Source organism: Pseudochaenichthys georgianus, chromosome 5 (genome assembly GCF_902827115.2).
Source record: "Pseudochaenichthys georgianus chromosome 5, fPseGeo1.2, whole genome shotgun sequence".
In the NCBI taxonomy this organism is placed as follows: Eukaryota; Metazoa; Chordata; class Actinopteri; order Perciformes; family Channichthyidae; genus Pseudochaenichthys; species Pseudochaenichthys georgianus.
The window spans coordinates 41,031,090-41,057,629 of record NC_047507.1 but is presented as its reverse complement, the minus strand read 5'-3'; the positions used below and the strand labels follow the sequence as shown (position 1 = coordinate 41,057,629).

The 26,540-nt window shown below is 43.7% G+C and overlaps 1 protein-coding gene across 5 annotated transcripts in view; it reads left to right on the top strand.

Moving 5' to 3' along the window:
* Positions 1–26,540, top strand: part of LOC117447326 (copine-9-like) — a 237,482-nt gene that overhangs the window by 186,679 nt on the left and 24,263 nt on the right. For all 5 annotated transcript variants that reach the window (XM_071203218.1, XM_034084027.2, XM_071203217.1 and 2 more), the window contains 5 exons: positions 2,105–2,180; positions 2,472–2,525; positions 2,635–2,696; positions 3,805–3,851; positions 10,004–10,185. In XM_071203218.1, coding sequence (XP_071059319.1) covers positions 2,105–2,180; positions 2,472–2,525; positions 2,635–2,696; positions 3,805–3,851; positions 10,004–10,185 — 421 coding nt within the window. The remainder of the gene's footprint in view (positions 1–2,104; positions 2,181–2,471; positions 2,526–2,634; positions 2,697–3,804; positions 3,852–10,003; positions 10,186–26,540) is intronic.

Below are 26,540 nucleotides of genomic sequence, written 5' to 3'. Positions count from 1 at the left end.
CTCGAGTCACCACTCTTCGAGTCCAAGTCCGAGTCACCAAGAGAGATTCGTGGTCGAGTCCGAGTCCAAGTCCGAGTCACCCAAGGAGTGTCCGAGTCGAGTCCGAGTCATCATTACCTGTGTTCGAGTCCGAGTCCAAGTCCGAGTCACCCAAGGAGTGTCCGAGTCGAGTCCGAGTCATCATTACCTGTGTTCGAGTCCGAGTCACCTAAGAAGAGTCCAAGTCAAGTCCGAGTCACAAGCCTTCATGTATTAATCTTCGTGGATATATGTGTTGAAATGTAGCTGCTCCTCTACATTGCTTTTATCCTGTCATGTTATACTAATCTGTCTATTGAACTGCTGTGAAGCCAGTTTGGCTACGATTCTTGTAATAAGTGCTATACAAATATAAAGCTTATTATTAATATTATTATTAATATATATAAATAAACTATATTTAAAATGAGTTACCTTTTAGAGAAGTGATTATATTTGTATGCCAATATTTTTTCTATGGTAAAGTTTTCGTTTTGCACTTTTATTTTGATAGTAATAAGATCGGGACTCTTATTTTGAAAGAACTTTTACCGGTTAAATCGGTTTACTGATAAAGATTTAGCCCCAGAAAGCACATGGCTACTTAGCATGCAAAATTACATCATTCTGCATGTTAAGTAGCCATGTGCTTTCGTGTTATCGGCTGAATCTTTATTTATTGATTAGATCACGTTACTCTGATGATAGTGTTCAACACAGCCTAGATATGTCTGAACTTGATCCTTAAGAGTAATGTGTTATGGAGCCTTCTCTTCAATATTGTTCCCACATAATGAGCATTTTGCGCTGCTCTTTTCCAATGTGGAAGCAGATTGTGTGAAAGCATACAGCACTATACAGGGTGTGTCTCTAGACATCTTTAGACTGGAATAGCGGGGCCCAGTACGTGAACTCGCCTCGCAGGTACACATGCCAGGATAGAGGACATCAGACTCCAGAGAAAATTTGCTCGAGTCCCAGTCCAAGTCGGAGCGTCAATGTACAAGTCGAGTCTGAGTCATTGTGGAGGGGGGGAATTCACGAGTCCAAGTCCAAGTCAGCGTACTCGATAATTCACGAGTCCGAGTCCAAGTCATCGTGCGCCAGTATTCACGAGTCCAAGTCAGAGTCGCGTCAATCAGTGCGCGAGTCCGAGTCAAGTCACGAGTCCCGAAAATCGGCACTCGAGTACTCCATCTCTGGTATATTTACCTTCTTTCTCCTACCGAATCGTCGTTGAAGTTGATGATGATTGTAAAGAACTTTTGAATGTAGCAACGACTGTAAAGTTGGTAGTAAACTCGTCCCATTTCTTCCATTTCGTTTTCGACAGAGCAAAACGAGTAGCGCTTCAATACAATCGGCCATTGTTGTTGTTGTCGATATGAGGGGTTTCCGCGCGGTTTGGCTTTATGAAGCAGGCACGCAAACGGCTCTGAGCGGTGTGAACAGAGCGGGAGCTGAACCGAAGAACCGGTTCCGAACCAGAAAATCTCTAGCCTTGGTGTGAAAGGGGCAATAGAGTTGCTTTGTGTATTTTAGCTGTTTTCCAGAAATCCTCTCTGGTGTCAGGCTGTGAGGGAGGCTGCTGATGATGAGAGGCTTGGTGTCGGCTCCAGAAGCTATGGATTTATCCATGTTTAACAAACTCCTTTTGGCACCATGACTTTAAGTTACTCTCTGTGCACATTGTTCCCAGAGAAATGCACCAATAAGCCACTGGACAGTACCTAGCATTAGCACATGGTGGAGCATTTAGCAGCTAAAGAGACAAATAGCTTTCTAATACAAAATTGAGAGACGAGTTAACTGGACTAGAAACATGATTCAAAACTAATTGCCTGAATGACACTTCAGGCAAGCTGTATGTGGACATGAGGAACTGATAGCCTCACTTAACCTAAAGGAGATTGATATTACCACCATTATGTGTTTATAGCTTTCTCTTCTTCCAAGAAGTGGTGGGATCATTTATTGTTACTATAATTGGATTCTTTATTTTCTTGTGTTATTCTGTGCATAGGAATTATGTTTCAGATGTTCTATAACTATTGTCTGTTCCTGTCTAAATCTGTCTTTCTTCCAGTCATGACTTTATTGGGGAGTTCACCACCAGCTACAGAGAGCTGTCCCGGGGGCAGAGCCAGTTCAATGTGTATGAGGTAAAATGCAAGAATAGCTAAACTTTATCAACAAATAGCTACAATTAATCCAAGACATTGTCCACAACTTTATTTTAAAGGATATCCGAATTGTTTAGGGAACTCTGAGCCTCATCAGAAATGTCTTGTCAGTGTTATTTATTATTTATTTGAGTAATCTTTATTGTGTTCTAAATAAGCGCCAACATCTGAGGACAATATCCTCTACATCCACAGCTCAGTCATTAACTGAATAACTAATCACTTGTGTCAAATAGACACTGATTTATTCTTCTCTATCTTGTGATCAAGGTTTTGAATCATAAAAAGAAAGGAAAGAAGAAGAAGTACGTCAATTCAGGAACGGTAAGAGCTGTCGAGTGATTCAGGGCCATGAGTCACAGCAGCCTTGTTTTCAACCAGCAGATGTTTACTCACTCCTCACTTCCTGTTTTCACTTTCTCTCCGTCTCCAGGTGACTCTGCTGTCTTTCAAAGTGGACTCAGAATGCACGTTCGTGGATTTCATCAGAGGAGGGTAAGAGCTCCCTGTTAAATGTTTCATCAGTGTTTCACTGAAGGACACCACTGGAGTTTACGCTTGTCTTTTGCCGGGTTCCATCAGACAATGGAACAGTGAAATTAATGTTGAATTCACAAATGTTCCCACAATGCAAGTCTAATTTGACTTCCGCTTTGTTGACAATATTGAAAACAAAAGTTTAGTCTGTTCTTTTTATTTATTTTATACACTTTGATTCTTAAACACAAAATGACAGCAATGACAGAGCGGTTGTGATGAATACAATATATGAATACATTACAACAACAACAACAACAACAACAACAACAACAACAACAACAACAACACAAACAGTCAGCTTGGTCATACAACAAATCATACAAAACAGATACTATCCTCAGGTGAGCTGCTAATTTTCAATTGTTTGATCTCCTGTGGTTTTCCATTGCACAGCTCAATGTCACTGTGCCTTCTTTATGGTTATTGATAGGACTTCAAACACAGATCTAACAACCAAAGCGACGATATTAGCTGTATTGGCAGTTGCCATTTTTGCCTGCGAGTTTGAGAGACAGCTGGAAGCTCTTTAACTTCTATTTGTAGAAAGTAGACTTCACTCACCCTCGAGTCGCTGCACTGTTTTAAATATTACAAAAGTAAAGTCATGGATTATTTAACCTCTGCTTCTTATCCTCCACAAACATAGTTTCAGTGTAGCCCAGCCCCAAACAGGCAGTGATTCTCTGCTCTGGATTTGGAAACAGTAAGCACAAGTGCAGACAAATAGTAAAAATGAATATGGAGCATATAGAACATTGGGCAGGACAATTTGAAAATATAGTGAATTGCCATAACGCCCAAAATATGAGATTAATTAAAGACAAAAATAAAGTGTTCAGCATGATAATAGTCAGATGCTCCAGCATTGGGATTTAAAAGCACAGTTACAGAGCTTTGAGGAGTCATAGTGCAGACCCCTGCCTCGTGCTTTATTATAGTGACAGCATGGAGCTGTTGATGAGTGTCTCTCAGCGAAGGTTGGACATCTGTAAATGTGCGAGATACCGCCACAGTGCTATCATCTCTGCTTTGACTGATACCGATGTGCTCAATCTCCCTCCAGGACACAACTCAATTTCACCGTGGCCATCGACTTCACAGCATCCAACGGTAGGACGGCGTTTCATCTCTGTGCATGCAGTCAATGTCCTCACCTCCGTTCAGTTAAAAGGTTTCTTCAGTGTCGCTGCACACATGACAGATTGGATTGGATTGTGTGTGCGTTTGTATGTGTGTGCAAACGTGTGAATTGGGATCTGGTCAGTGTGAGGGTGTCATGTCTAGGAAACTAATAGTGAAAGTTTATTCTTTATGTTAGTTTTGTCATGTCGCTTTGCCCTGTGCTTTATGTTTATTCCCTTAATTAATCATCCCTCTCATTTCAGGCCTCCACGCTCCCCGCCCCCTTCTGTCTCCTGCGTCCTTGATTGTTTTCCCCGCCCTGATTGTTTCCACCTGTGTCCCCTTTACCTGTGTATATATTGTGGTAGCTTCCTCCTGTTCATTGTCAGTTCGTTTTCTTACTATGACCCACGTTCCTGATTACCTCACGGACTTCCCACGGATCTACCTCATTGATCACTTGCTAGTTTTCCTCGAAAGAGTATATTTGTTTTCCTTGTTTTGATTACTGTGCTAAATTCCAGTAAAGTCTTTACTTTTGAAAACACTATCTGAGTCGTGCAATTGAGTTCATGCCTCAGAGTCTCTTCTTGACAGTACGAACTGACCTTTAAAATGAACTCAGCCGACTCAGACCAGCTAAAGAACGCCATCCGCTCTCAGGGCCAACGTCTTGGGCAACAAGAAGAGCAGATGGCCGCCATACAGCACGGAGTGCAGCACCTATCCAACAGCCACGGGGAACTACAATCATCGGTGACAACCCAGGTGAATCTGCTGGCAGCTGAGGTCCAGCGTGTGCTCACTCACCTGCAGGCTGCTTCTCCTCCCACGACTCCCCCGGTTCCGGCGGCGACCGGTTCCGATCCCAACCGGTCTACTGAGCCGCACAGTACTTCCATGCGTCTGGCTCCACCCGAAAAATACTCCGGAGACTCGGAGGGCTGCCGGACGTTCATTGTGCAGTGTGAGTTACACTATCACCACCAACCGGCTGCTTTTCCCACGGACAATTCCAAAGTGGCTTTCATGATCTCCCATCTCTCCGGCCGAGCAGCAGCGTGGGCTACGGCAGAGTGGTCCCGAGGCTCCCCCATCTGCGGGTCTCTGGAAAACTTCATAGACACTATGAGAAAGATCTTCAATCAAACCATGCCGGGCAGGGAAGCAGCTCGGGCTCTGATTAAGCTGAAACAACATCAGCGGAGTGTGGCAGCCGATAGCGGCTGGAACTCCGCTGCATTGTTTGACGCTTTTGTCAGCGGTCTCTCGGATTCCCTACAAGACCAGCTGGCGCCTCTCGATCTGCCCGCTGACTTGGACTCTGTCATATCCATGGCAATAAGGATAGGCAATACGGATAGACAATCGTTTGACGGAGAGGAGAAGGAATAAATCCAAGGATGCGGTTGATCCGCCTCCCCAGAGGAGACGCTCGCCGCTGGATACTACTTCTTCTTGGAGGCCCCGTCACCCCTCACCTGCATTCCGGACAACAGCGCCCCCTGGCTCCGTGGAGGAGCCAATGCAGTTGATTAAAGGAGGGCCTGTGCTTCTACTGCGGGCAGCGCGGACATCCACAAGCGGCTTGTCCGGTAAAAGAGGAGGCTCACCAATAAAGAGGAGTACGTTGGTGAGCCGGATCTCTTCCTCTGACTTTCCTCCTCGCACCCTGACCCGCATCCAGGTAAAGATCAGAGACAATGTAGTTACTCATGGTGCTCTCATTGACTCAGGGGCAGATGAAAGTCTTATGGATTGGAGTTTAGTTAAAAGATTGGACATACAAACTAAACCTCAGCCTCTTGAAGCGAGTGCTCTCGATGGGTGGCTGTTGTTTAAAGTGACTCACCAAACAGAGCCTTTAGAAATAAGATGCAATGATAACCATCACGAGACAATGTCATTTCACTTGTTTAATTCAGCCCAACATCCACTCATTTTGGGGTTTCCCTGGTTGAAACTTCATAACCCTCACATAGATTGGCAATCTGGGAGGGTGGAGGGGTGGGGAAAGAATTGCAGAGATCACTGTGTTAAGCAGGTAGCGGAGATTGACAGAAGAGGTAACACTGGGAGGGTTAGGCAGGGAACTATCCCAGAAATATATTTTCCTAATGTTCTTTCAGTCCCTTCCTGCTACCACGATTTAAGTGAAGTATTCAGTAAATCCAAGGCTCTGACTCTTCCGCCTCACCGCCCCTATGACTGTGCTATCGACCTGATTGCTGGGTCTACAATTCCTAAGGGTCGACTATATGCTATTTCAGGACCTGAGAAAGAGGCCATGAAGGACTATATTGATGCCTCCCTCAAAACAGGCCTTATTCGCCCTTCCTCATCACCAGCAGGAGCGGGGGTTTTTTTTGTTGGGAAAAAGGATGGGTCTCTTAGGCCCTGTATTGACTACTCACCTCTCAATGACATTACGGTTAAAAACCGGTACCCCCTTCCTCTCATCTCGTCAGCCTTCGAGCAGCTTCAGGGAGCCAAGGTTTTCACCAAGTTAGACCTGCGTAACGCTTATCATTTGGTCAGGATCAGGGAGGGCGATGAATGGAAGACGGGTTTCAACACCCCTTCAGGCCACTATGAATACCTCGTAATGCCCTTTGGTTTATCAAATGCTCCTGCTGTTTTCCAGGCTATGATCAACGACGTGTTGAGGGAGTTTCTGAACCGTTTCGTTTTTGTATATCTTGACGACATTCTGATCTACTCCCCTGACCTTGACACCCATAAACAACATGTCCGCCAGGTTCTACAAGAGCTGCTCCAGATTGGTTGTTTGTCAAAGCAGAAAAATGCGAATTCCATGCAGAGACAGTCACTTTCTTGGGCTTCATCATTTCGCCAGGTCAGGTTAGGATGGACCCAGAGAAGGTTAGCGCAGTAGCTTGTTGGCCTACCCCTGACTCTCGTAAGAAAGTGCAGCAGTTTTTAGGCGTTGCAAATTTTTACAGACGTTTTGTGCGGAGGTTCAGTGCTATTGCAGCCCCTCTTCATGTCCTCACGTCCCCTCAAGTGCCTTTTTTGTGGTCTCCTCAGGCTGAGGAGGCTTTTTCTCGGCTTAAAGGAATGTTCACCTCTGCTCCCATACTCACCTTGCCGGACACCACTCGTCAGTTTGTGGTAGAAGTGGATGCCTCCAACGAAGGGGTGGGAGCGGTCCTCTCCCAGCGACTACAGAAGGACAACAAACTTCACCCCTGCGCTTTCCTGTCCAGGAAGCTCTCCCCAGCAGAGAGAAATTACGACGTGGGAAACCGTGAGTTGCTGGCCGTGAAGCTGGCACTGGAAGAGTGGAGGCATTGGTTGGAGGGAGCCGAGCATCCTTTTGTGGTTTGGACCGATCACAAAAACTTGGAGTATATAAGAAAGGCCAAAAGACTGAACTCCCGCCAGGCTAGGTGGACCTTGTTTTTTAACCGTTTTGACTTTGTTCTTTCCTTCAGGCCGGGGTCTCAGAATGTCAAGCCTGACGCTCTGTCCCGTCTGTTTGTGCCTGCAGTCAAGGAGCCGGAACCCATCATCAAATTAAACCGGGTGGTAGGAGCGCTGACTTGGTCAGTAGAGAAGGAGGTCATACGAGCCAATGCTGGAGCTCCTGCACCAAGGGGTTGCCCGCCTAACCGGCTTTTCGTTCAGGAGGCCGAGCGACCACAGGTGATCCACTGGGCTCACACTTCGCTGCTCACCTGTCACCCTGGAGTCAAGAACTATGTTCATCATAAAACAACGTTTCTGGTGGACATCCATGGAGAAGGAGGTGAAGGAGTATGTGGAGGCGTGCCCTGTCTGCGCTCGAAACAAGACCTCTTCCAGGGCGCGAATAGGACTATTACAACCACTCCCTATTCCCAACAGACCCTGGTCAGAGATCTCCATGGACTTCGTCACTGGCCTGCCCCTCTCTAGAGGTAAAACCACAGTTCTTACGGTAGTGGACCGTTTTTCGAAAATGACACATTTCATTGCTCTGCCCAAGATGCCCTCAGCGAAGGAAACGGCTGAGGTCATGATGCACAATGTGTTTCGGCTTCATGGTTTCCCAAAGGATATTGTCTCCGACCGGGGCCCCCAGTTTGTGTCACGCTTCTGGAAGGAGTTCTGCAGCCTCATCGGTGCCACGGTCAGTCTCTCGTCAGGATACCATCCGGAGTCTAACGGCCAGACAGAGCGCCTAAATCAAGAACTGGAGACCTGCCTGCGCTGCCTGGTGTCCCAGAATCCATCCTCCTGGAGCGAGCACCTCACCTGGGTTGAGTATGCGCACAACATCCTCCCTACTTCTGCCACGGGCCTGTCCCCGTTTCACTGTGTTTATGGCTACCAGCCGCCACTGTTCCCAGCCACAGAGAGGGAGGTCACGGTCCCGTCTGCCCACGCGCTGGTCAGGCGTTGTCGGCGAGTGTGGGCTGCGGCTAGGAAGATCCTCTGCAGGAATTCACAACTGGTGAAAAGAGCAGCAGACCGAAAACGCCGACCAGCTCCTGTATACCAGCCAGGCCAAAAAGTCTGGCTTTCTACACGAGACCTTCCCCTCCACGTACTCTCCCGTAAATTGGCTCCCCGGTTTGTGGGTCCTTTTCCCATCACCAAGGTCATCAACCCGGTTTCAGTGAGACTACGGCTTCCCAGGTCCATGAAGGTACATCCCACCTTCCATGTAGGGAAACTAAAACCCTTGAAGGAGAGCGCTATGGTTCCCACCGCCAAACCCCCCCCCCCCCCCCCCCGGATGATTGATGGAGGTCCGGTTTACACCGTCAAGAAGATATTGGCTAGTCGGAAAAGGGGTAGAGGGCGACAGCTACTGGTTGACTGGAAGGGTTCTGGTCCTGAGGAGCGGATATGGATTCCTTCCCGCTTCGTCATAGATAAAAGCCTCATTGAGGATTTTGACCGCCTCAACTCAGAGGAGCCTGGGCCGTCAGGAGCCGTCCCTAGAAGGGGGGGTACTGTCATGTCTAGGAAACTAATAGTGAAAGTTTATTCTTTATGTTAGTTTTGTCATGTCGCTTTGCCCTGTGCTTTATGTTTATTCCCTTAATTAATCATCCCTCTCATTTCAGGCCTCCACGCTCCCCGCCCCCTTCTGTCTCCTGCGTCCTTGATTGTTTTCCCCGCCCTGATTGTTTCCACCTGTGTCCCCTTTACCTGTGTATATATTGTGGTAGCTTCCTCCTGTTCATTGTCAGTTCGTTGTCTTACTATGACCCACGTTCCTGATTACCTCACGGACTTCCCACGGATCTACCTCATTGATCACTTGCTGGTTTTCCTCGAAAGAGTATATTTGTTTTCCTTGTTTTGATTACTGTGCTAAATTCCAGTAAAGTCTTTATTTTTGAAAACACTATCTGAGTCGTGCAATTGAGTTCATGCCTCAGAGTCTCTCCTTGACAGAGGGTCTTTGGTAATGCTCTCTGTCTGAGAGTGAAACGGTTAGGGTTCATTTATTGGTGTCAATCAATGAAAACATGTAAAATACTAGTATTTACTTGTGTGGTGTTGTAATAAAGAAATGCATTACAAACAGGTGAGAGAAATCAGAGGAGTTATTACTTTAACATCTCAGCATCATCATATCTGGCACCAAGTCTTACAATGTTCCGACGCTTTGCTGAAACATCGACAAAGTGCTCTCACATAAAACAAGCAAGTGAACTAAACAACAACATCTACAAATACACAAAGTAAAACAGATAGAAAATAATTCAACAAGAATAAATAGATTATAAAATAATAAAATCTCATAAAAGCAAAGAGTGACTTAAAAGAGCCGAAGAAAATAAATGTTTAACTATGAAATAATATAAATCAGTATATAGCTCCAACACTTGTTAAAGTGAATACAAAAAAAAAATGCGACAGCCCTGGTTAAAATGTTGAAAATGAAAGGATTAAGACCATAAATCGAACTTGTTGTTGCTGCCGGTTTGTGCCTCTGTTCATGATGATGCAATATGACACAAAATACTATTTTGCTAAATTGCATGGTATAGAGTTATTCCATTCACATGCATAAACTCCACTGAACATTACTTTGATGAATTTAGCATTAAATATATCAAAGATTGAGTATTTGTTCATTATGTTCGTCCCTGTGTGTGATGGTGTGCTGGTGGTCTCTCCAGGTAACCCGTCCCAGCCCACCTCCCTGCATTACATGAGTCCGTACCAGATGAATGCGTACGCCATGGCTCTGAAGGCAGTGGGGGAGATCATCCAGGACTACGACAGTGACAAACTCTTCCCAGCGTACGGCTTTGGAGCGAAACTGCCTCCGGATGGCAAGATCTCCCACGCCTTCCCACTGGTAAGCATCTAAAAGCACTCAGAGAAAATTGACTTTTGTTATTATTTTAATTCAGTACAAGGCAATGTTTTGCTAACTAAGTTCCAAGTGCTTTGGATAACAGTCAGCTTGTTGAAGCAGAGAGACAATGTTACCAATTTAACCGTGGTTATTTTATTTTTGGCTCTCAGCATAGACCTTATCACTGCCAGGATGTAAAATGTGTCCATGTATTCAATGTAAGCTCTTGCTGCACTGATGTAAAGCCTGATTAAGTTCTGGATCTCCTCCAAGGTTGACTTTGGCTAAATCATTTAAATCAAACTCTGTACAGGGGCACTTCCTGTTCGAAACAGTAACACCATCCAGCTGTAGCTCGGTCTCTATGGTCTTGGGAACTGAAGGGTCCCCAACTACAGACGAAGTGCTGAGCGTGTTCCTGGAGAGGTGCCACTTCATCTCCTGCCCTTGAGCAAGGAACATACTGCTCCCTGGTTGCTGTACAGCAGCCAACCCCAATTAGTGACCCGCGGGCTAGATCCGGCCGACGAGGCAAATGCATGGCCCGCGCTGATCTACTGGCATTCACTTGTTATAACATATTAATGAAATGTCCGCGGTTTCGCTTTATTTTGACCTCAGTTGACACTCGTAAACCTGACCCTTGACCCTATCGCGTTCATATGCAATACGTGCTTCGCGCGCTTGACTTACTCGTCACCACCTGGAATAGCGGCAAACACATATAAACAATAGCTCGCCAGCTAGCCGCCTGTCATCCCAGCCCAGCGATTGACCAACATGACACTAACGGGCCGTGGATAACTCAAACCCAGGATGGAATTCGCTAAAAAGAGGAAGGTAGACCAGGAGAACTGTCAGTTCAAAACTGACTGGACTGAGAAGTATTGTTTTTTTTACCGGACCACGCCAATGCTAAACCGACTTGTTTGATTTGCATGCAGAATGTAGCTGTAATCAAATCAGACAACCTGAAGCAGCACTTCACCTCTATTCATGCTGCCAGTTTTAATGCTAACTATCCAGAGAAATCTGACCAGTGCACACAAAAGATAGCAGGTTTGCTTGCATCTACAAGCACTCTGTTTCCACAATGTCGAAAATAACATCGGCACAAGAGAGCGCAACAGCTGCCTCATTTGCACGTCTCTTGGACGCTCGCTAGAGCCAAGAAGCCGTTTGCTGATGCTGAGTTAATTAAACGGTGTGCGATAGACATGGCTCGTGAAGTTTTAAATCCTGATGAAAAACAACAAAAAAAGGTTGTAGAGCTAACCTGTTAAGCCCCAAGGTCCTCGTCGGTGGGTACTTTTTTCACGACACTGTCTCAGGGGATCTTAATATTTAAGAACCTATTAATGTGTTATACCAGATTAACGGAATAATCTTAGCTAACTGACGATACAAACCATTTTTACCAAAACAAAACACAAGTCTCATAAGAAGCATCTAAATGACCCGAGCGAAAAATGCTAACGCACTTTGGCACAGAACTCAAGATAAAAGATACCCTTATTACTTATCGTAGCTGCACATACAATATATCCGATTAAAGCTGAGGTTCCACAGATTATTTAGGTATATAGTATCATCACTGAGTGATCCGAACTCTTGACAGGGGAAGCAAACTCAGACATCACAACACGTACCTTTACGGAGCCTTTATGGGAGATCGTCTCACCGTAGCTGTCAATCTGATCAAAAGTCTTGTTCAATGGCATTAAAACAAGAAAAAACGCGGCTGGATCGGTTAATCCATAGGTTGATATTGTTTCTGGGTAATATATATATATTTTTTATAATCCATAATTCCATATTTATGTACAAATCGGAGAGTAAAAGTTAGCTGCTAATGGTAGCCACCAGAGTTATCGCAGCTATGCGGCAGTCTCACACACACACATTACCAAATAAGTTCCCCTCGATTCCATTGGCTCTGACGGTTAGAAAGAGATGTCAATCAGCAAAATCGAGCAAGTCCACCCAAATGACCCCAGAAGTGTTTTTTTGTTTCTAAATCTCTCTAAAAAGGTCAAATTTCACTTATTTTGCATCAATCTTGATACAGGGTACTTATTATATGTTGTAGTTTGGATTCCTAAAGCTTTTTTTTTTTTGGACGGACACAATCATTTACATTTTTTTACTGTGTTCGATCTGAATTTACTTTAAAATAAAATGATTCTGACACTTCTACATCCAACTCACAGGTGTAACCTTGCTTTGAGAAAAAATATTATTAATTTAACACTTTTAGAAGGGAAGATATGGTCATTTGTTCTGGGAATGTCATTTTCGAGCCTGAGACCTGAAAAACAGGCTCGGGGCTTAACAGGTTTTAAAGCAGGTGCCGCTGTCGGCTAACACGGCAACCAGAAGAGTAGAGGTTTTAGCGGAGGAGTGTTTTTCCAGTCTATTCACGGATTTGAAGAAAACAGAGGCTATATCCCTAGCCATAGACTCGTCCTATGACCGAACCGACATGGAACAGCTGTCTGTGTTCGTACGATTTTTTTTATGGGAAGATATTGCCGGGAAGAGCTGCTGTGTTTGCTTACTCTTCCCGGGCGCACGACCGGGGAAATAATCTTCCACGAGCTGACACAATTCTTCGAAAAGAATGGTTTGAATGCGAGTCAAATCGTCTCCCCTCTGCTTCTAACACTAGGATGGATTCAATGCAAATGATGTATTTGCTTTCAAATCCTCTTTTTCCAGAAAACCAACATGGCACCACAGATGGCTGCCTTGGTGTGTCAGTGTGCCCTGTTTTGTTTTGTTTGGTTTGCTTTTTAATACAGTGCTTCATTAAACTCTGTATATTACAGCTAAGAGAATACCAATTAGAATGTGGATCAGTCTATTGATATGTATCAGATAATATTCAATCAATAATTTCCCTTTTACTCTAATTCAGCCAAAAACTACATTTAGTTCCACATATCGTTATCATGGTCAGTCCTTCAATTCTTGAGTGTAACGTTTAAATCTGCTGCATCAAGTTTGAAGTTTAAGAGCAGAAGAATGTGAATGACAAGTTGGAAATAAACCAGAGTCATGGGTTGCTCTCTTACTTGCAGCTACATTATGCCTTGTGATGTTATAATTATTTGATATTCTTATTAGGCGCCAATAGGCAGCAATTGATCCATTTCATACAGTGTTAGAATCAAATTACACACCAAAAGCCCCTTTTATGAGAACGCACGCCAATCCTGATTGTGCTATACCCGTTGTCCCTGATTAGGGTTTGAGGTTTGGTGAAGGTCGATCTTGCTTCATTGTACAGACATCGGATCCAAGACGGATTTCACAACAACATCTGCAGTGAAGCTGGTGAGGGTAGGGGTGTAAAAGGTGTCCGCAAACACAGCTTCGTTAAATGTGTGTTCATAATAACACAACCTCCTCAGTGATGTTATTAGCAAAAGCAGCAACATGAATGAAGAATATCTTCATGTCTGGAATCCAAACACCTGTCTCTCTGGACAATCCTTTTAGAGGAAATGAGGTAAAAGTGGGTGAGAGAAAGTTAAAAAAGAGACTCATATTTGGTGCTGGTACAGGCTGCAGGATAAGGCAAGGCAAGGCAAGGCAAGTTTATTTATATAGCACTTTTCAACACAAGGCAATTCAAAGTGCTTTACAAAAAATGAAAGACATTAAGCATTAAAAAAGAAAAGCTAATAAAATAAACATTAAAATAAAAAATACATGGATAAAAGTTAGAGTGCAGTTTAAGATATGAATAGTTCAATTAAAAGCAGCGACAAAAAGAAAAGTCTTCAGCCTGGATTTAAAAGTAGTAAGAGTTGCAGCGGACCTGCAGGTTTCTGGGAGTTTGTTCCAGATATTTGGAGCATAATAACTGAACGCTGCTTTACCATGTTTAGTTCTGACTCTGGGGACAGAAAGGTGACCAGTCCCTGAAGACCTGAGAGATCTGGATGGTTCATAATTTAGCAGGAGGTCAGTAATGTATTTTGGGCCTAAACCATTCAGTGCTTTATAAACCAGCAGCAATATTTTGAAATCTATTCTTTGACACACAGGAAGCCAGTGTCAAGACTTCAGAACTGGAGTGATGTGATCCACTTTCTTAGTGTTAGTGAGGACTCGAGCAGTGGTGTTCTGAATCAGCTGCAGCTTTCTAATAGATTTTTTAGTGAGACCTGTGAAGACACCATTGCAGTAGTCGAGTCTACTGAAGATAAAGGCATGGACAAGTTTTTCCAAATCCTGCTGTGACATTAGTCTTTTAATCCTAGATATATTCTTTAGGTGATAGTAGGCTGATTTAGTAACTGTTTTAATGTGACTGTTGAAACTCAGGTCAGAGTCCATGACTACACCTAGATTTCTGGCTTTATCTGTTGGTTTGAACATTGCAGACTGAAGCTCAGCGCTAACTTTTATACATTCTGACTTGGCTCCAAAAACCATTACCTCAGTTTTATCTTTGTTTAATTGGAGAAAGTTCTGACACATCCAGTCATTGATTTGTTCAATTCACTTACTCAGTGTTTGAATTGGAGCATAGTCTCCTGGTGAAATTGTTACGTACATTTGTGTGTCATCTGCATAGCTATGGTAACTTATTTTGTTGTTCTTCATTATCTGAGCGAGTGGTAGCATGTAGATGTTAAAGAGAAGAGGCCCCAAGATGGAGCCTTGAGGAACCCCACATGTCATATTTGTCAACTCAGATGTGTATTTACCTATAGAAACAAAGTTGTTTCTGTCCTTTAAGTAGGATTCAAACCAATTTAGAACTGTTTCCGAAAGTCCCACCCAGTTTTCCAGTCGGTCTAGTAATATGCTGTGGTCAACAGTGTCAAACGCAGCACTGAGATCTAATAATACTAACACTGTCTGTGTTTAAGTGGATGTCATTAAAGACCTTTACAAGAGCAGTCTCAGTGCTGTGGTTTGGACGAAATCCTGACTGGAACACATCGAAACAACTATTTAAATGCAAGAAATTAGTCAACTGTTGAAAAACAACTTCTTCAATGATTTTACCTAGAAATGGGAGGTTTGATATGGGCCTGTAATTGTTCATTACTGAAGCATCTAGATTATTCTTTTTTAAGAGCGGTTTAATGACTGCAGTTTTCAGGGCCTGTGGAAAAATACCTGAGTGAAGAGATTTGTTTACTATATGAAGTAGTTCTGAGGCCATGCAAGGCAAAACATCTTTGAAAAATCCTGTTGGAATAATATCAAAGCAGCAGGAGGAGGACTTCAGAAGTTGTATAATGTCCTCTAGGGTTTTATCATTAATCTGATGGAATTGTGTCATGATGTCTGAATTGATGTTAAGTGGACACAGAGACAACACATTTGCTGTACCTGATACAGAGGCACTGACTGCTTGTCTGATTTTCTGAATGTTGTCAGTGAAAAAGGCAAAATCATTGCACGCCCTGGTGGATAGAAATTCAGAGGCTACTGACACTGGGGGGTTAGTTAGTCTGTCGACGGTAGCAAACAAGGCACGTGCGTTGTTTTTGTTTTTGGTGTTTAATGATGTCAGAGAAGAACGATTGTCGTGCGTTTTTCAATTCCAAATTATAAAGGCCAAGTCTCTCTTTATAAATGTCAAAGTGAACCTGGAGATTTGTTTTTCGCCACCTGCGTTCAGCTTTTTGACATTCTCTTTTTTCTGTTTTCACGGTCATGGCCTTTCTCCATGGAGATATTTTCTTCCCAGTCACTTCCTTTACCTTCATTGGAGCAATGGCATCTATAACATTTTTAATTTTTGAATTAAAATGATCTACTAGCTCATTTACTGAGGTGTTAGCAGGGGCAAGTGTGGTAGAAAAATTCTGAGTAAACATTTCCCTAGTATTTTCAGTTCAATATCGCTTTGTGGTTATCTCTTTTTGAACATTTGTTTGAACAGAAATAGAGCTCTCAAAGAAAACACAGGAATGGTCAGACAGTGCAACATCAGTCACCACAACCCCTGCGAAACGTAACCATGGTTGACCATGGTCACCATGGTATTCCATTGCCAACCATGGTAATACCATGGTTGACCACAAAATACCATGATGGTCACAGTACCATGGGGAAGAAACCATGGTCTACCATGGTCAACCATGGTCAGCCTACCATGGTCACAATGTCAACTCCGGAAACCATGGTCCACCATGGTCCACCATGGTCAGCCTGCCATGGTCACAGTACCATGGGGAAGAAACCATGGTCAACCATTTGAATATTTGAACCATGGTCTACAGCAGTGGTTCCCAAACTTTTTGTGCCCAAGGCACACCAAAGGACAAGTAAAAATCTCAAGGCACACCTATTGTGCAAAATAGCCCTTATAACACGTGTTATCACTCATATCATGTAAAATATCTGTATTATGTGCATAATTATTTACTAATGCCAAATAAAATGTGACAAAGACAACTATATTACTCATGAAATATTTATTAACGAAATATTTCAGAAATTAATTTGAAACGTTATCAAATTAGGCTTCATCAAAGCAGCAACACACTCATTTAAACCAGACAGGTCACAACATTAAACATGAGACCAGAGGCGGCGCTAGGGGGTGGCTACTTGGGCTCAAGCCCCGGATGTTTTCTGAAAAGCCCCGGATGTTTCACTTAAAAAAAAAAAAATCCATATTTTTTTTTTTTTTAAATGTCTCGTGAGTAATGTGCAGTACCGGAGTCCACCGGAGCCGCTGCGGGACATTAGCCTGCGTACTGCGTAGCCTTCCCTGCCCTGAAGAAGAAGTGATCCTTCCTAGTGCCTGACGAGTTTTAAGCTAATAGCCTATAAAGTTATGGATATTAGAAAGTTATTTTCACCAAAGCAGGCGCCACAAGCTGCAGCAGCAGCAGCACCAGCAGTATCAGCAGCTGACAACAATGTCATCACCAGCAGTGAAGAAATGGATGATGTTTCAGGTTTGTGAATCTAATGGTGATATCTGCACTCTGGCTGACTGAGTAAGAAGTGAAACACTTTCTTATTATTTATGATGTAATATTTTCAAGACATTCTTTTTAGTTTTACAGCTTGATGAAACCTTCTTGTTTGAAATCAGCCATTATAGATACTATGGCCATCTGAGTGTGTGGTGCTGTTTGTGGTTTGTTTTTAACTGTTTAATACAGTTAATTATTCAAAATGTCAGAGTTCCTTATTTTTAAACTGAAACTTGCACTACTGTTCAAAAGTAAATAACAACAAACCTGGAATTATGCATTTGGGACTTTTTTTTGCTTTTTCTTGTTGTACCGTACCGAACCGTGACCCCCAAACCGAGGTACGAACCGAACCGTGACTTCTGTGAACCGTTACACCCCTAGTCCCCGGTGTTCCAGGGAACTCACCAAGTGTCAGAAAACACAACCCTCTCTCTTTTCCTCCATACCCCCCAAATCTCTAAAAACGGGGCTGCAACGGATCTGATACAGACTGATCTTGAATTATTTTCTACGTCACAGAAGTGGTGCTCCGCTTATTGGTCAATTCTCCACCTATCAGGGGAATGTGGGGTTGGGCCACGGCCGGCCATTGCGCTGGAGACGCTGTAGTACATATGCCAGGCCTGTAAGTGGCGCTGTAGTCTGCCACAAAAGCAGCGAAGAAGACTTCCCGCGCATGATTGCCATGGTTGCCCTTCTGTTTATTCTCCGCCGTGGCTCTTTCTCTCCCTTCCCGAGATGAGCGTTTGCTCCTGCTGCTGTAATTCATTGCGATCCCTCCCTCGCTGTAATTCTCTCCCGTAGTCCACCAGCAGATGACAAACACCCACCTCTCCGCCTCTTCCAAGGGACGAGGGGGCCGTGCGGCAGTGTTTCAGTTAGATTTTTATTTCGCCGGTCAACATGTCCATTCAAGTTTAAATCTTCCGGACAAAATTAGAAAAGTGCCGGTCAAAGGTCTTCTTTGTTATTTATTGAGCTTTAAAACAAATGAATAACGACTCTGTATCATATAAGAATAAAACACGGAGGACGGAGATCTCTTTTTCTCCCCCTCTTCTCCCCGCTGCAGCCCAGCAGCTGATCTCAGAGCACGCGCCCCTCTCCTGCAGGGGGGCGTGGTCAGCTACAGGGGGCGTGGTCAGCTATAGGGGGGCGTGGTCAGCTGCAGCTCACAGAATCAGCCCCCTGCAAAAACAGCACTGGAAAGAGCAAATAGAGCGAAATGAGGCGTGGCTAAAATGCAGGATCTGTTTGGTATTTTGAAAGAAAAACTATTTATATACTTTATATAGGTATGGCCCTACAATATATTGTTCAAATATAGCATGATATGTCCCCTTTAAGGTATTACTAAGGTAGGGTTAATGTTGCTCTCAAAGTGCACCAGATTGATGCTTTTAACTTCAATATTTAAAACAAATTCTTACCGGGGGGAGCATGCCCCCGGACCCCCCTAGAGGAGGTGACGACCACCCTAAAGGATGTTTGGTCCACCCCCCACTTGTAAAAAATATAGCACTTTACCCCTGCACCCCCCCCAACAACTCCTGGGCTAAGCCCCGGATCTCCTACAATCCTAAATCCGCCTCTGCATGAGACAAAGGAAACTCAGCACAGAGAACTGTCAATGCAAGGAAGCTGCATTGTCCATGGTCCTGAACTACAAATTATAAATGTAACATTTCAGCAGAGATGGGGTCGTTACTAAAAAAAAAGTAATATATTACATATTACTTTAAAAAAAAAGTAATATATTACACTACTTCGTTACTCTCTACATAAAGTAACTCGTTACTTTACTCGTTACTTTACTCGCAGGGCCGGCCCGCCCCTCCCTGCAGGCAGATCACGCAGACTGCTAAAGTTTCAAATGTTCTCTTTAGTTCAGTTTCCATTGTCGCATAAGACTGATCCAGATCCTGAATGTTTACCTATCTGACCATGGCTGTTCTCTGTCTCCTACTATCTGTATATTTTGCGCAGTCTATTTCTGCTCACGCTATTGCGTCGGCGTGTTCTCCTGCGTGTTGGCCATGTGTTGCACTGGAACCAGACACCGCAAAGACTTCAGCCGAGCACGTACAATAACTCTCCTTACCAGCAGGCGGCGGGAGTGTGTATTCGTCATTCAAAACAGGCAACAACCGGAAGACAGAGAAGAAGAACAGACTGTGATATAAACAAACAACAAATAGCGTGTGCGGTAGCTCCACCTTAGCATGTGTTCTTTGCAGGTGTGTGTTGAGGTTTGACGTGGTGTTTACAGCAGTGGATAACAGCTTCTGGCCCGGACACAGTTTGCACCTCACCGTCACATTCCTGTCTATTCTTCGGACGAACTCAAAGTAATGGGCATACCTCCACCCCTCGAGAGTTATCGCTGACTCATCCATGTTTATGCAGCACTGCACGCGGAGATGTGGACGCGCAAGTCGCGCAGATTACGTACATATAAACCTACAAAGTACTGATATAGTAAATTAAAAAATAATTATTTTTGTGTAGTTGTATATTGCAATAATAACGTATGGTTGTCACAAAATCCCACGGCACACCCGGACTTGCCTCACGGCACACCAGTGTGCCGCGGCACACCGTTTGGGAACCACTGGTCTACAGAAACCATGGTCGACAATCATTCTAATGAGGCTCATGCAGGCACCGTCACCTGATGAATGTATATAAAATAGTCTTTACATTTTCACCAACTGTTTAATGAGCATTTAATGAGTGTGTGTGCAACTATAGAGTGACAGTGTACTGTAGATGAAATTAAGTGCAATTAACATGATCTATACAAATATTTTTAAATTAAATGCTTGAAACTATTGAAAAGCTTGTATTAATTTATATTATTTCCAGTCTGGTGGACCATGGTTTATGTCCATGGTACTGGTGGACCATGGTTTATGTCCATGGTAGACCATGGTTTATTGTGTCCATGGTAGACCATGGTTTATTGTGACCATGGTAGACCATGGTTTATATCAGTGCTCTACCATGGTTGACTGTGGTGCCATATCCCAACCATGGTCTACCATGGTTAAATGAACCATGTTCTACCATGGTCTACAATGGTTCATTTCGCAGGGGAACCTTAGAGATATTCAGACCCTTTGAGATAATTAAGTCCAGAGTGTGCCCCTTATTGTGCGTGGGCTCCGTCACATGCTGAGTCAGTCCATAGCTATCAAGAACACAAAACAGTTCTTTAGCCCCTCTGTCCTGGGGGTTGTCAACATGGATGTTAAAATCACCAACAATGACTAGACGATCAAAGTCAATACACACTATAGACAGCAGTTCAGTAAAGTCATCAAAAAAGCTTGCACAGTATTTGGGTGGTCTATAGATATTTAGGAACAGAGTTCGAGAGGAGCATTTCAGCTGAAGGGCCACATATTCAAAATAATCAAAGTTTCCATAAGATGTCTTCCTGCATTGAAGGGAATCATTGAACAGAATATCAACTCCACCCCCTTTCTTATGCATTCTTTCCTGACTCATAAAACTAAAGTTGGGAGGGGTTGATTCGATAAGTACAGCTGCACTGTTATTTTGTTCAATCCAAGTTTCTGTTAAAAACATAAAATCGAGATTGTGCTCAGTGATAAAATCATTGATTAAAAATGTTTTTCCTGACAAAGACCTGACATTTAATAAAGCTAGTTTAAGTTTGTTAAACACACTATCAGTCATGTTTTTTGTAACAAGCTGTGGCTGACATGGAATCACTGCTAAATTAGATAAACTCACACAAACGTTTGGGCGCTTCCTGTTTCTAAGATGATTCACCGCTCTTAATCTATTACCTATCAACACAGATATCGGCAAAGCTACTGGCAGGCAGGGCCCCGGCATGTCCTGGAAAGAGTTGAGAGTGCCATACGCCCTTGAGCCTGGACCCCACACATATCAGTAAGAGTTTGTTGTGTTTTGTACACACACATTCCCATCAGGCTTCGTAGACTGCAGACGCCTTCCCGAAGGGAGGGGAGGCGGTTGACGCAGGCACGGCGATGGAGACGGGGGAGATGGTGCGGGGGTAGAGGACATGCTGCCAGGGTGGGGGGGTGGTTGACGTAGGCGCGGTGATGAAGACGGAGGAGATGGTGCTCCGCGGTGATTTTGGTGGGCGTCGTTGAGGAGCGGGGGTAAAGGACATGGTGCCAGCCCTGCGTATCGCCTTAGTTTGGTCTTTGAACTCCAGGAAGGAATCGGTGCCAACCCTCTGTATCTCCTTCATGTGTTCAACGATCTCCAGGATGGTGGGCGAGGGTGAAAGGGTGAACGGAGTATCCTCAAAGGCGTTGACAGGGGGGGGGGGGGTGACGGGTGGTGGAGACTCCTCCGTGTGTCTCATATGTCTCAAAATAATCAGAACATTCCTCAGGCGGGTGCAGTGATAATTCTTCAGAGTTTTCTGAGCGATGTGTTGTGTCTTTCTCCTGTTTTGATTCCTCTTGCCGCTTGTCCTTGGCAGAGGGAACAGATTGATGACACAGGCAGTTGAATATGTTAGAGATAAACAATTTCACTCCTGACTTGTTCAGGCAAACTCCATTTGCCTTGAAAAGATGTCTGCGGTCCCAGAAAAAGTTAAAATTGTCAATAAAATGAACAGAGTGGTCAGTACAGGAAGTTGAAAGCCAGGTGTTCAGTGCAAACAATCTGCTGAATCTCTCCACTCCTCTTCTGACTGGCGGTAGAGGGCCAATGATGAACACCTCTGCATTTAGAGAGCTGGCAGTTTCCAGCAAACATTTAAAGTCTTCTTTCAGCATTTCTGACTCTTGTTTCACAACATCATTTGTTCCAATGTGTAGTACCACATTCTTCGCAGTCGGATGTTCAGCCCAATATGCAGGATCTTCTCAGCCAAGTCAGAGACCATATCCTTGGAAAAACAGAGTACTTTGGTGTTGTTCTTATTACACAGACCTTTTACATCTCTTACAGCAGAGTCACCCACAATCAGAGTTTCAGGCCCAGTCGTTAGCTTTCCCTCTAGCTTTTTACTTTTGGAGTAGCTATTGGTCCTTACCCTGCTGTGTGAAGAGGATGGGTTATCCAGGTCATCAGAAAGAGATCTCCGGCTCTCGGTCAGCGGAGCGTATCTGTTCTGGATTGGCACACTTGGTGGTTTAGGAGGATTGTTTGTAATTCTCCCTTTAGCAGCTGTCCACGGCTGTTTAGGGGTTGAAGAGGCGCTCTTCCTGGGTGATAACAATGCAGGCCAGCCGGTCGCATCACAGATTTCTGAGCGCTGGGCTCTGCCTGTTATCCGTCCTCCCAAATCCCATGAAAATGATTTACTCTTAGGCTTTGCACCCAGAGAGTTCCAGGGAGGACTACCACTTGTAGATTTATTACCCGGTACACAGCCCTCCTGTTCCTTGGAATCCTTGTAGCTGCTAACTAGCTGTGAGTTAGCATACCCTTTTTCATTATTTTGCAACACTGGTAAAGTGGTGTCATTCCCACGACATAGTCCATTCACTTCCACGTTAACTTCCAACCATTGCATTTTCATTTCCAACACAGCCATCTTCTGTAGAAGTTTGTGGAAGTCCTCTGTAGAGAATGGAGGCATTTTGCTACCAACTAGCTTAAGCTAAATAGCATGCAGTAGCCTACCAGGCTTTAGCTGTTGCTAGGCCACGCAACTGTAAGACTGAGGTCGTCGTAACATTACATTGCATTTAAAAAATGTTGAAATATGGCTGAAACTCTCCGTCTATTTACGAAGATGAACTGTCCCAGTGATAAGTTAATGTCCAGGAGCCGCTGCTCGAAGTTTTCAGAGAATAAGAATAGGAAAATCAGCATAAAAAGTAAGCAGAGGCAAGAGCAAGCAGAAAAGCGTCTGCACTGTAAGAAAGATAAGATAAGGCCCCGATAAGGGTATAGGAATCGTTATAATGTTATTAGGGCTAACTCTCATGGGCTTTAACATCTCAATGACATGCCTCTGGATTTTTCCTATGAACTGAAACTGTTGTTTCAATTAGGTTTGTCAAGTCCCATGATCCTCCTGGAGACAGGGGGTTGACAGTCACAGCAGCTGGGTTATCTGGATTAATCACTTTATACAACTTTACTCCTTTCCATGTGAGCGGCCGTTCAATCAGCTTTCCCAATTACAGTTCAGCTCAGTGTGACCAATCCTGGAGCTGCGTCATGCTAAGGCAACTCCAATTAGGAAGCTATTGTTTGGAAACAGCTTGAAGCTCGAAGAGCAATCTAAATTCATCACTTGTAAAGTTTCACTACAGATGTAGCACTCCAGATAGGACTCCACCCAGCGGATTCCAATCAAAAACCCAGCACATCCCAGTAGCTGGGAGATTACGGCGGTGTTTACACGAGAACGAAACGGATTATATCTGCTACTTTTCTCTCGCGTATAGACCGTTCGTTCACACAAGGCCGTAACGGAACCGTAGAAACGGACCCCGCAAACAATAACGGGTCCCAAAGTCGATAGATCTGCAAACGGAACGCTCTGGGGGGCCAAAGGGCTCAGTGTGTACGATCATTTCCTGATAACGATTAAGCCATAGCCCCACCTCTGCTGCTCACTGCTGTAGCATGGTCAGTAGCTACTGTCAGTAGCTACTGCTACTGACCATGCTACAGATGTTAGTGCAAAATATACAGCTCCTCTACCACAACCATCAGCAACAAGTGGACATGAACTACATGTTGCTAAATCTACCGCGGGGCATAAACAGAAGGGCAACCATGACAACCATGCTCGGGGGTCTTCTTCACTGGTTTTGGTGTATTTTGTGGCAGAAGTACAGCGCCACTTACAGGCCCGACATATGTACTACAGCATTTCCAGTGGCCTCGTGTGAACGGACACGTTAAATGAGCCGAATGTGTGTGAACGGAATACTTTTTTGATAACGAATTCGGTCCGTTTGCGCTCCCGTGCAAATGGGGTCTAAAGCCCTCCCACATTGCCAAATTTGCCAAATTTCAGGTTTTAACCATGAGATGGCGCTTCATTCACAAATACACAAAGACAACTGGGTGTTGTAGACCTTAGGTTGTTTGCAATGTTTGCAGCTCTGCAGTTGTGTTTGCTGAATACTGTAGCATTTAATCACTTATTTTTTATGGTTTTCACAGGCTACTATGACGAAAAAACATCAATATTTTAGATCAAATAAAGTATATCTAATCTTATTATCTTAATTGTAAGTCAATACAATATAGTCTTTATATATTAAATAATCATAATAATAATGTAAATGTTTACACTTCTTTATTTTTTATGCTCATACTTTTACCTTTACAATAGTTTGCTTTAATATGCAGTATATTTTTTGTAATCTTGTTATGGTGTTTTTACACAGTAGAGTAGATCCAAGTAAATCAACTCACACATTATTACGTATTATACAGTAATGTGTTGTATTATTAAGTAATATTATACATTAACCCCATTATAGCAGATGCCACATTGAATGGATGAACACATTTATGCATCAATAATTACTACGGAGTATTTCTAAATATAAGTTGTACAAATACTTAATACTAATAACATAATGATTCATTTTACTTTCAGATGATAATACTTTTCACATGAGCAATTGACCATTTTCAATGCAGGACATTTACTTCTTACATAATTTTTACCTAGGTAAATAATCGGAATACTTCTTCCACCTCTGATTTTAACCTGTCACTGTTTTTCAAACTTTAATTAAATGTTTCATATTTCCAGAGACCCTTTCAGACCGGCTATGCTGCCCTGCATGTAATTCCGATTTCCCATCGCAATTATTTGAAACAAAGAGTGTCCGCAACATAGGCTACTATCTCTTGTTAACAGAGGGGGGATGGTAGAGCTTTGTCACACCGATGATGGCCGACAGACCCTTTCAGGGTTAATGAATAGTGGATAGGAGAATTCAAAAGGATTTAGGATAAGTTATCTAGCCCGCTAGAAAGTGAACCAGCTTCGTAGGACCGGAAATCCCTGAAGTTAGCTTGCTAAACGAAAAGCCTGCTTCGTAGTATAGGCCCCTGGTTAGGTTGCAGGCTAAGAGCTCAACTCAGTGAAAGCACCGCCTGCTGACCAATCAGAGCTCAGTGTGCGGAGTTTAAAGCGATCAACTGTGTGAACGTGAACATGAATAGAATATCACCTCCATCTTCAGAGCAATCTGACTAATATAACATTAACGTTAAGAAAGCTCACTTAAATATCTGCCACAACATAAGTAACCGGATCAGAGTAACATTAAGTACAGTCCGCGGCATATCACTTCATAATGTATCATATATCTCCTTATCTGAGTCAGCTGAGCCGTATCTGGCCGTGCAGCACTCACAGTGTCACATACTGTATGCAGAAGTATTATTTTCGTTGTGACCCACACAGTGTGTGATCACAATTTTATGTTTATATTTAATATCATTTTAGAAACCTGTTTAACAATGGACAGCAGGGGGCAGTAGATGGCAGGGTAACACTGCCGTAAAGGGGTTTGTTGTGATTTGCGCCTGCCGTAAACGGACTTATGTGAACCCCTGCTAAATGAACCATGGTTGACCATGGTAGACCATGGTTGGGATATGGCACCACAGTCAACCATGGTAGAGCACTGATATAAACCATGGTCTACCATGGTCACAATAAACCATGGTCCACCAGTACCATGGACATAAACCATGGTCCACCAGACTGGAAATAATATAAATTAATACAAGCTTTTCAATAGTTTCAAGCATTTAATTTAAAAATATTTGTATAGATCATGTTAATTGCACTTAATTTCATCTACAGTACACTGTCACTCTATAGTTGCACACACACTCATTAAATGCTCATTAAACAGTTGGTGAAAATGTAAAGACTATTTTATATACATTCATCAGGTGACGGTGCCTGCATGAGCCTCATTAGAATGATTGTCGACCATGGTTTCTGTAGACCAGTGACCACCAACTGGCGGCCCGCGGGCCACATCCGGCCTGCCAGACATTCTCATCCGGCCCGCACGACGGGGGTGACTGTGGCGTTGGCAGAGTGGTTACTGCGTTCCACCCATTTCTTTGTTTACAACGTCTCGTGAGTAAGGTGCAGTACCGGAGTCCAACAGAGAGGCAGCAGCTACTGGACAGTAGACTGCGTACTGCGAAACCTTCCCTCCCCTGAAGAAGAAGTGATCCTTCGTTGTGAAGAGTCTCCGCACCACAGCAGTAGCCCCGCTGCGACAGAGTCCAACAGAGAGGCTGGAGCTGCGGGACAGTAGCCTAGAAGCAGGGTTGGGTTGTAACAACATACATGTAACGGCGTTACGTAATCAGAATACAAAAATCAAGTAGGCTAACTGTATTCAGCTGGCGTTACATTTGAAAAACGAGTGATTTGAAACT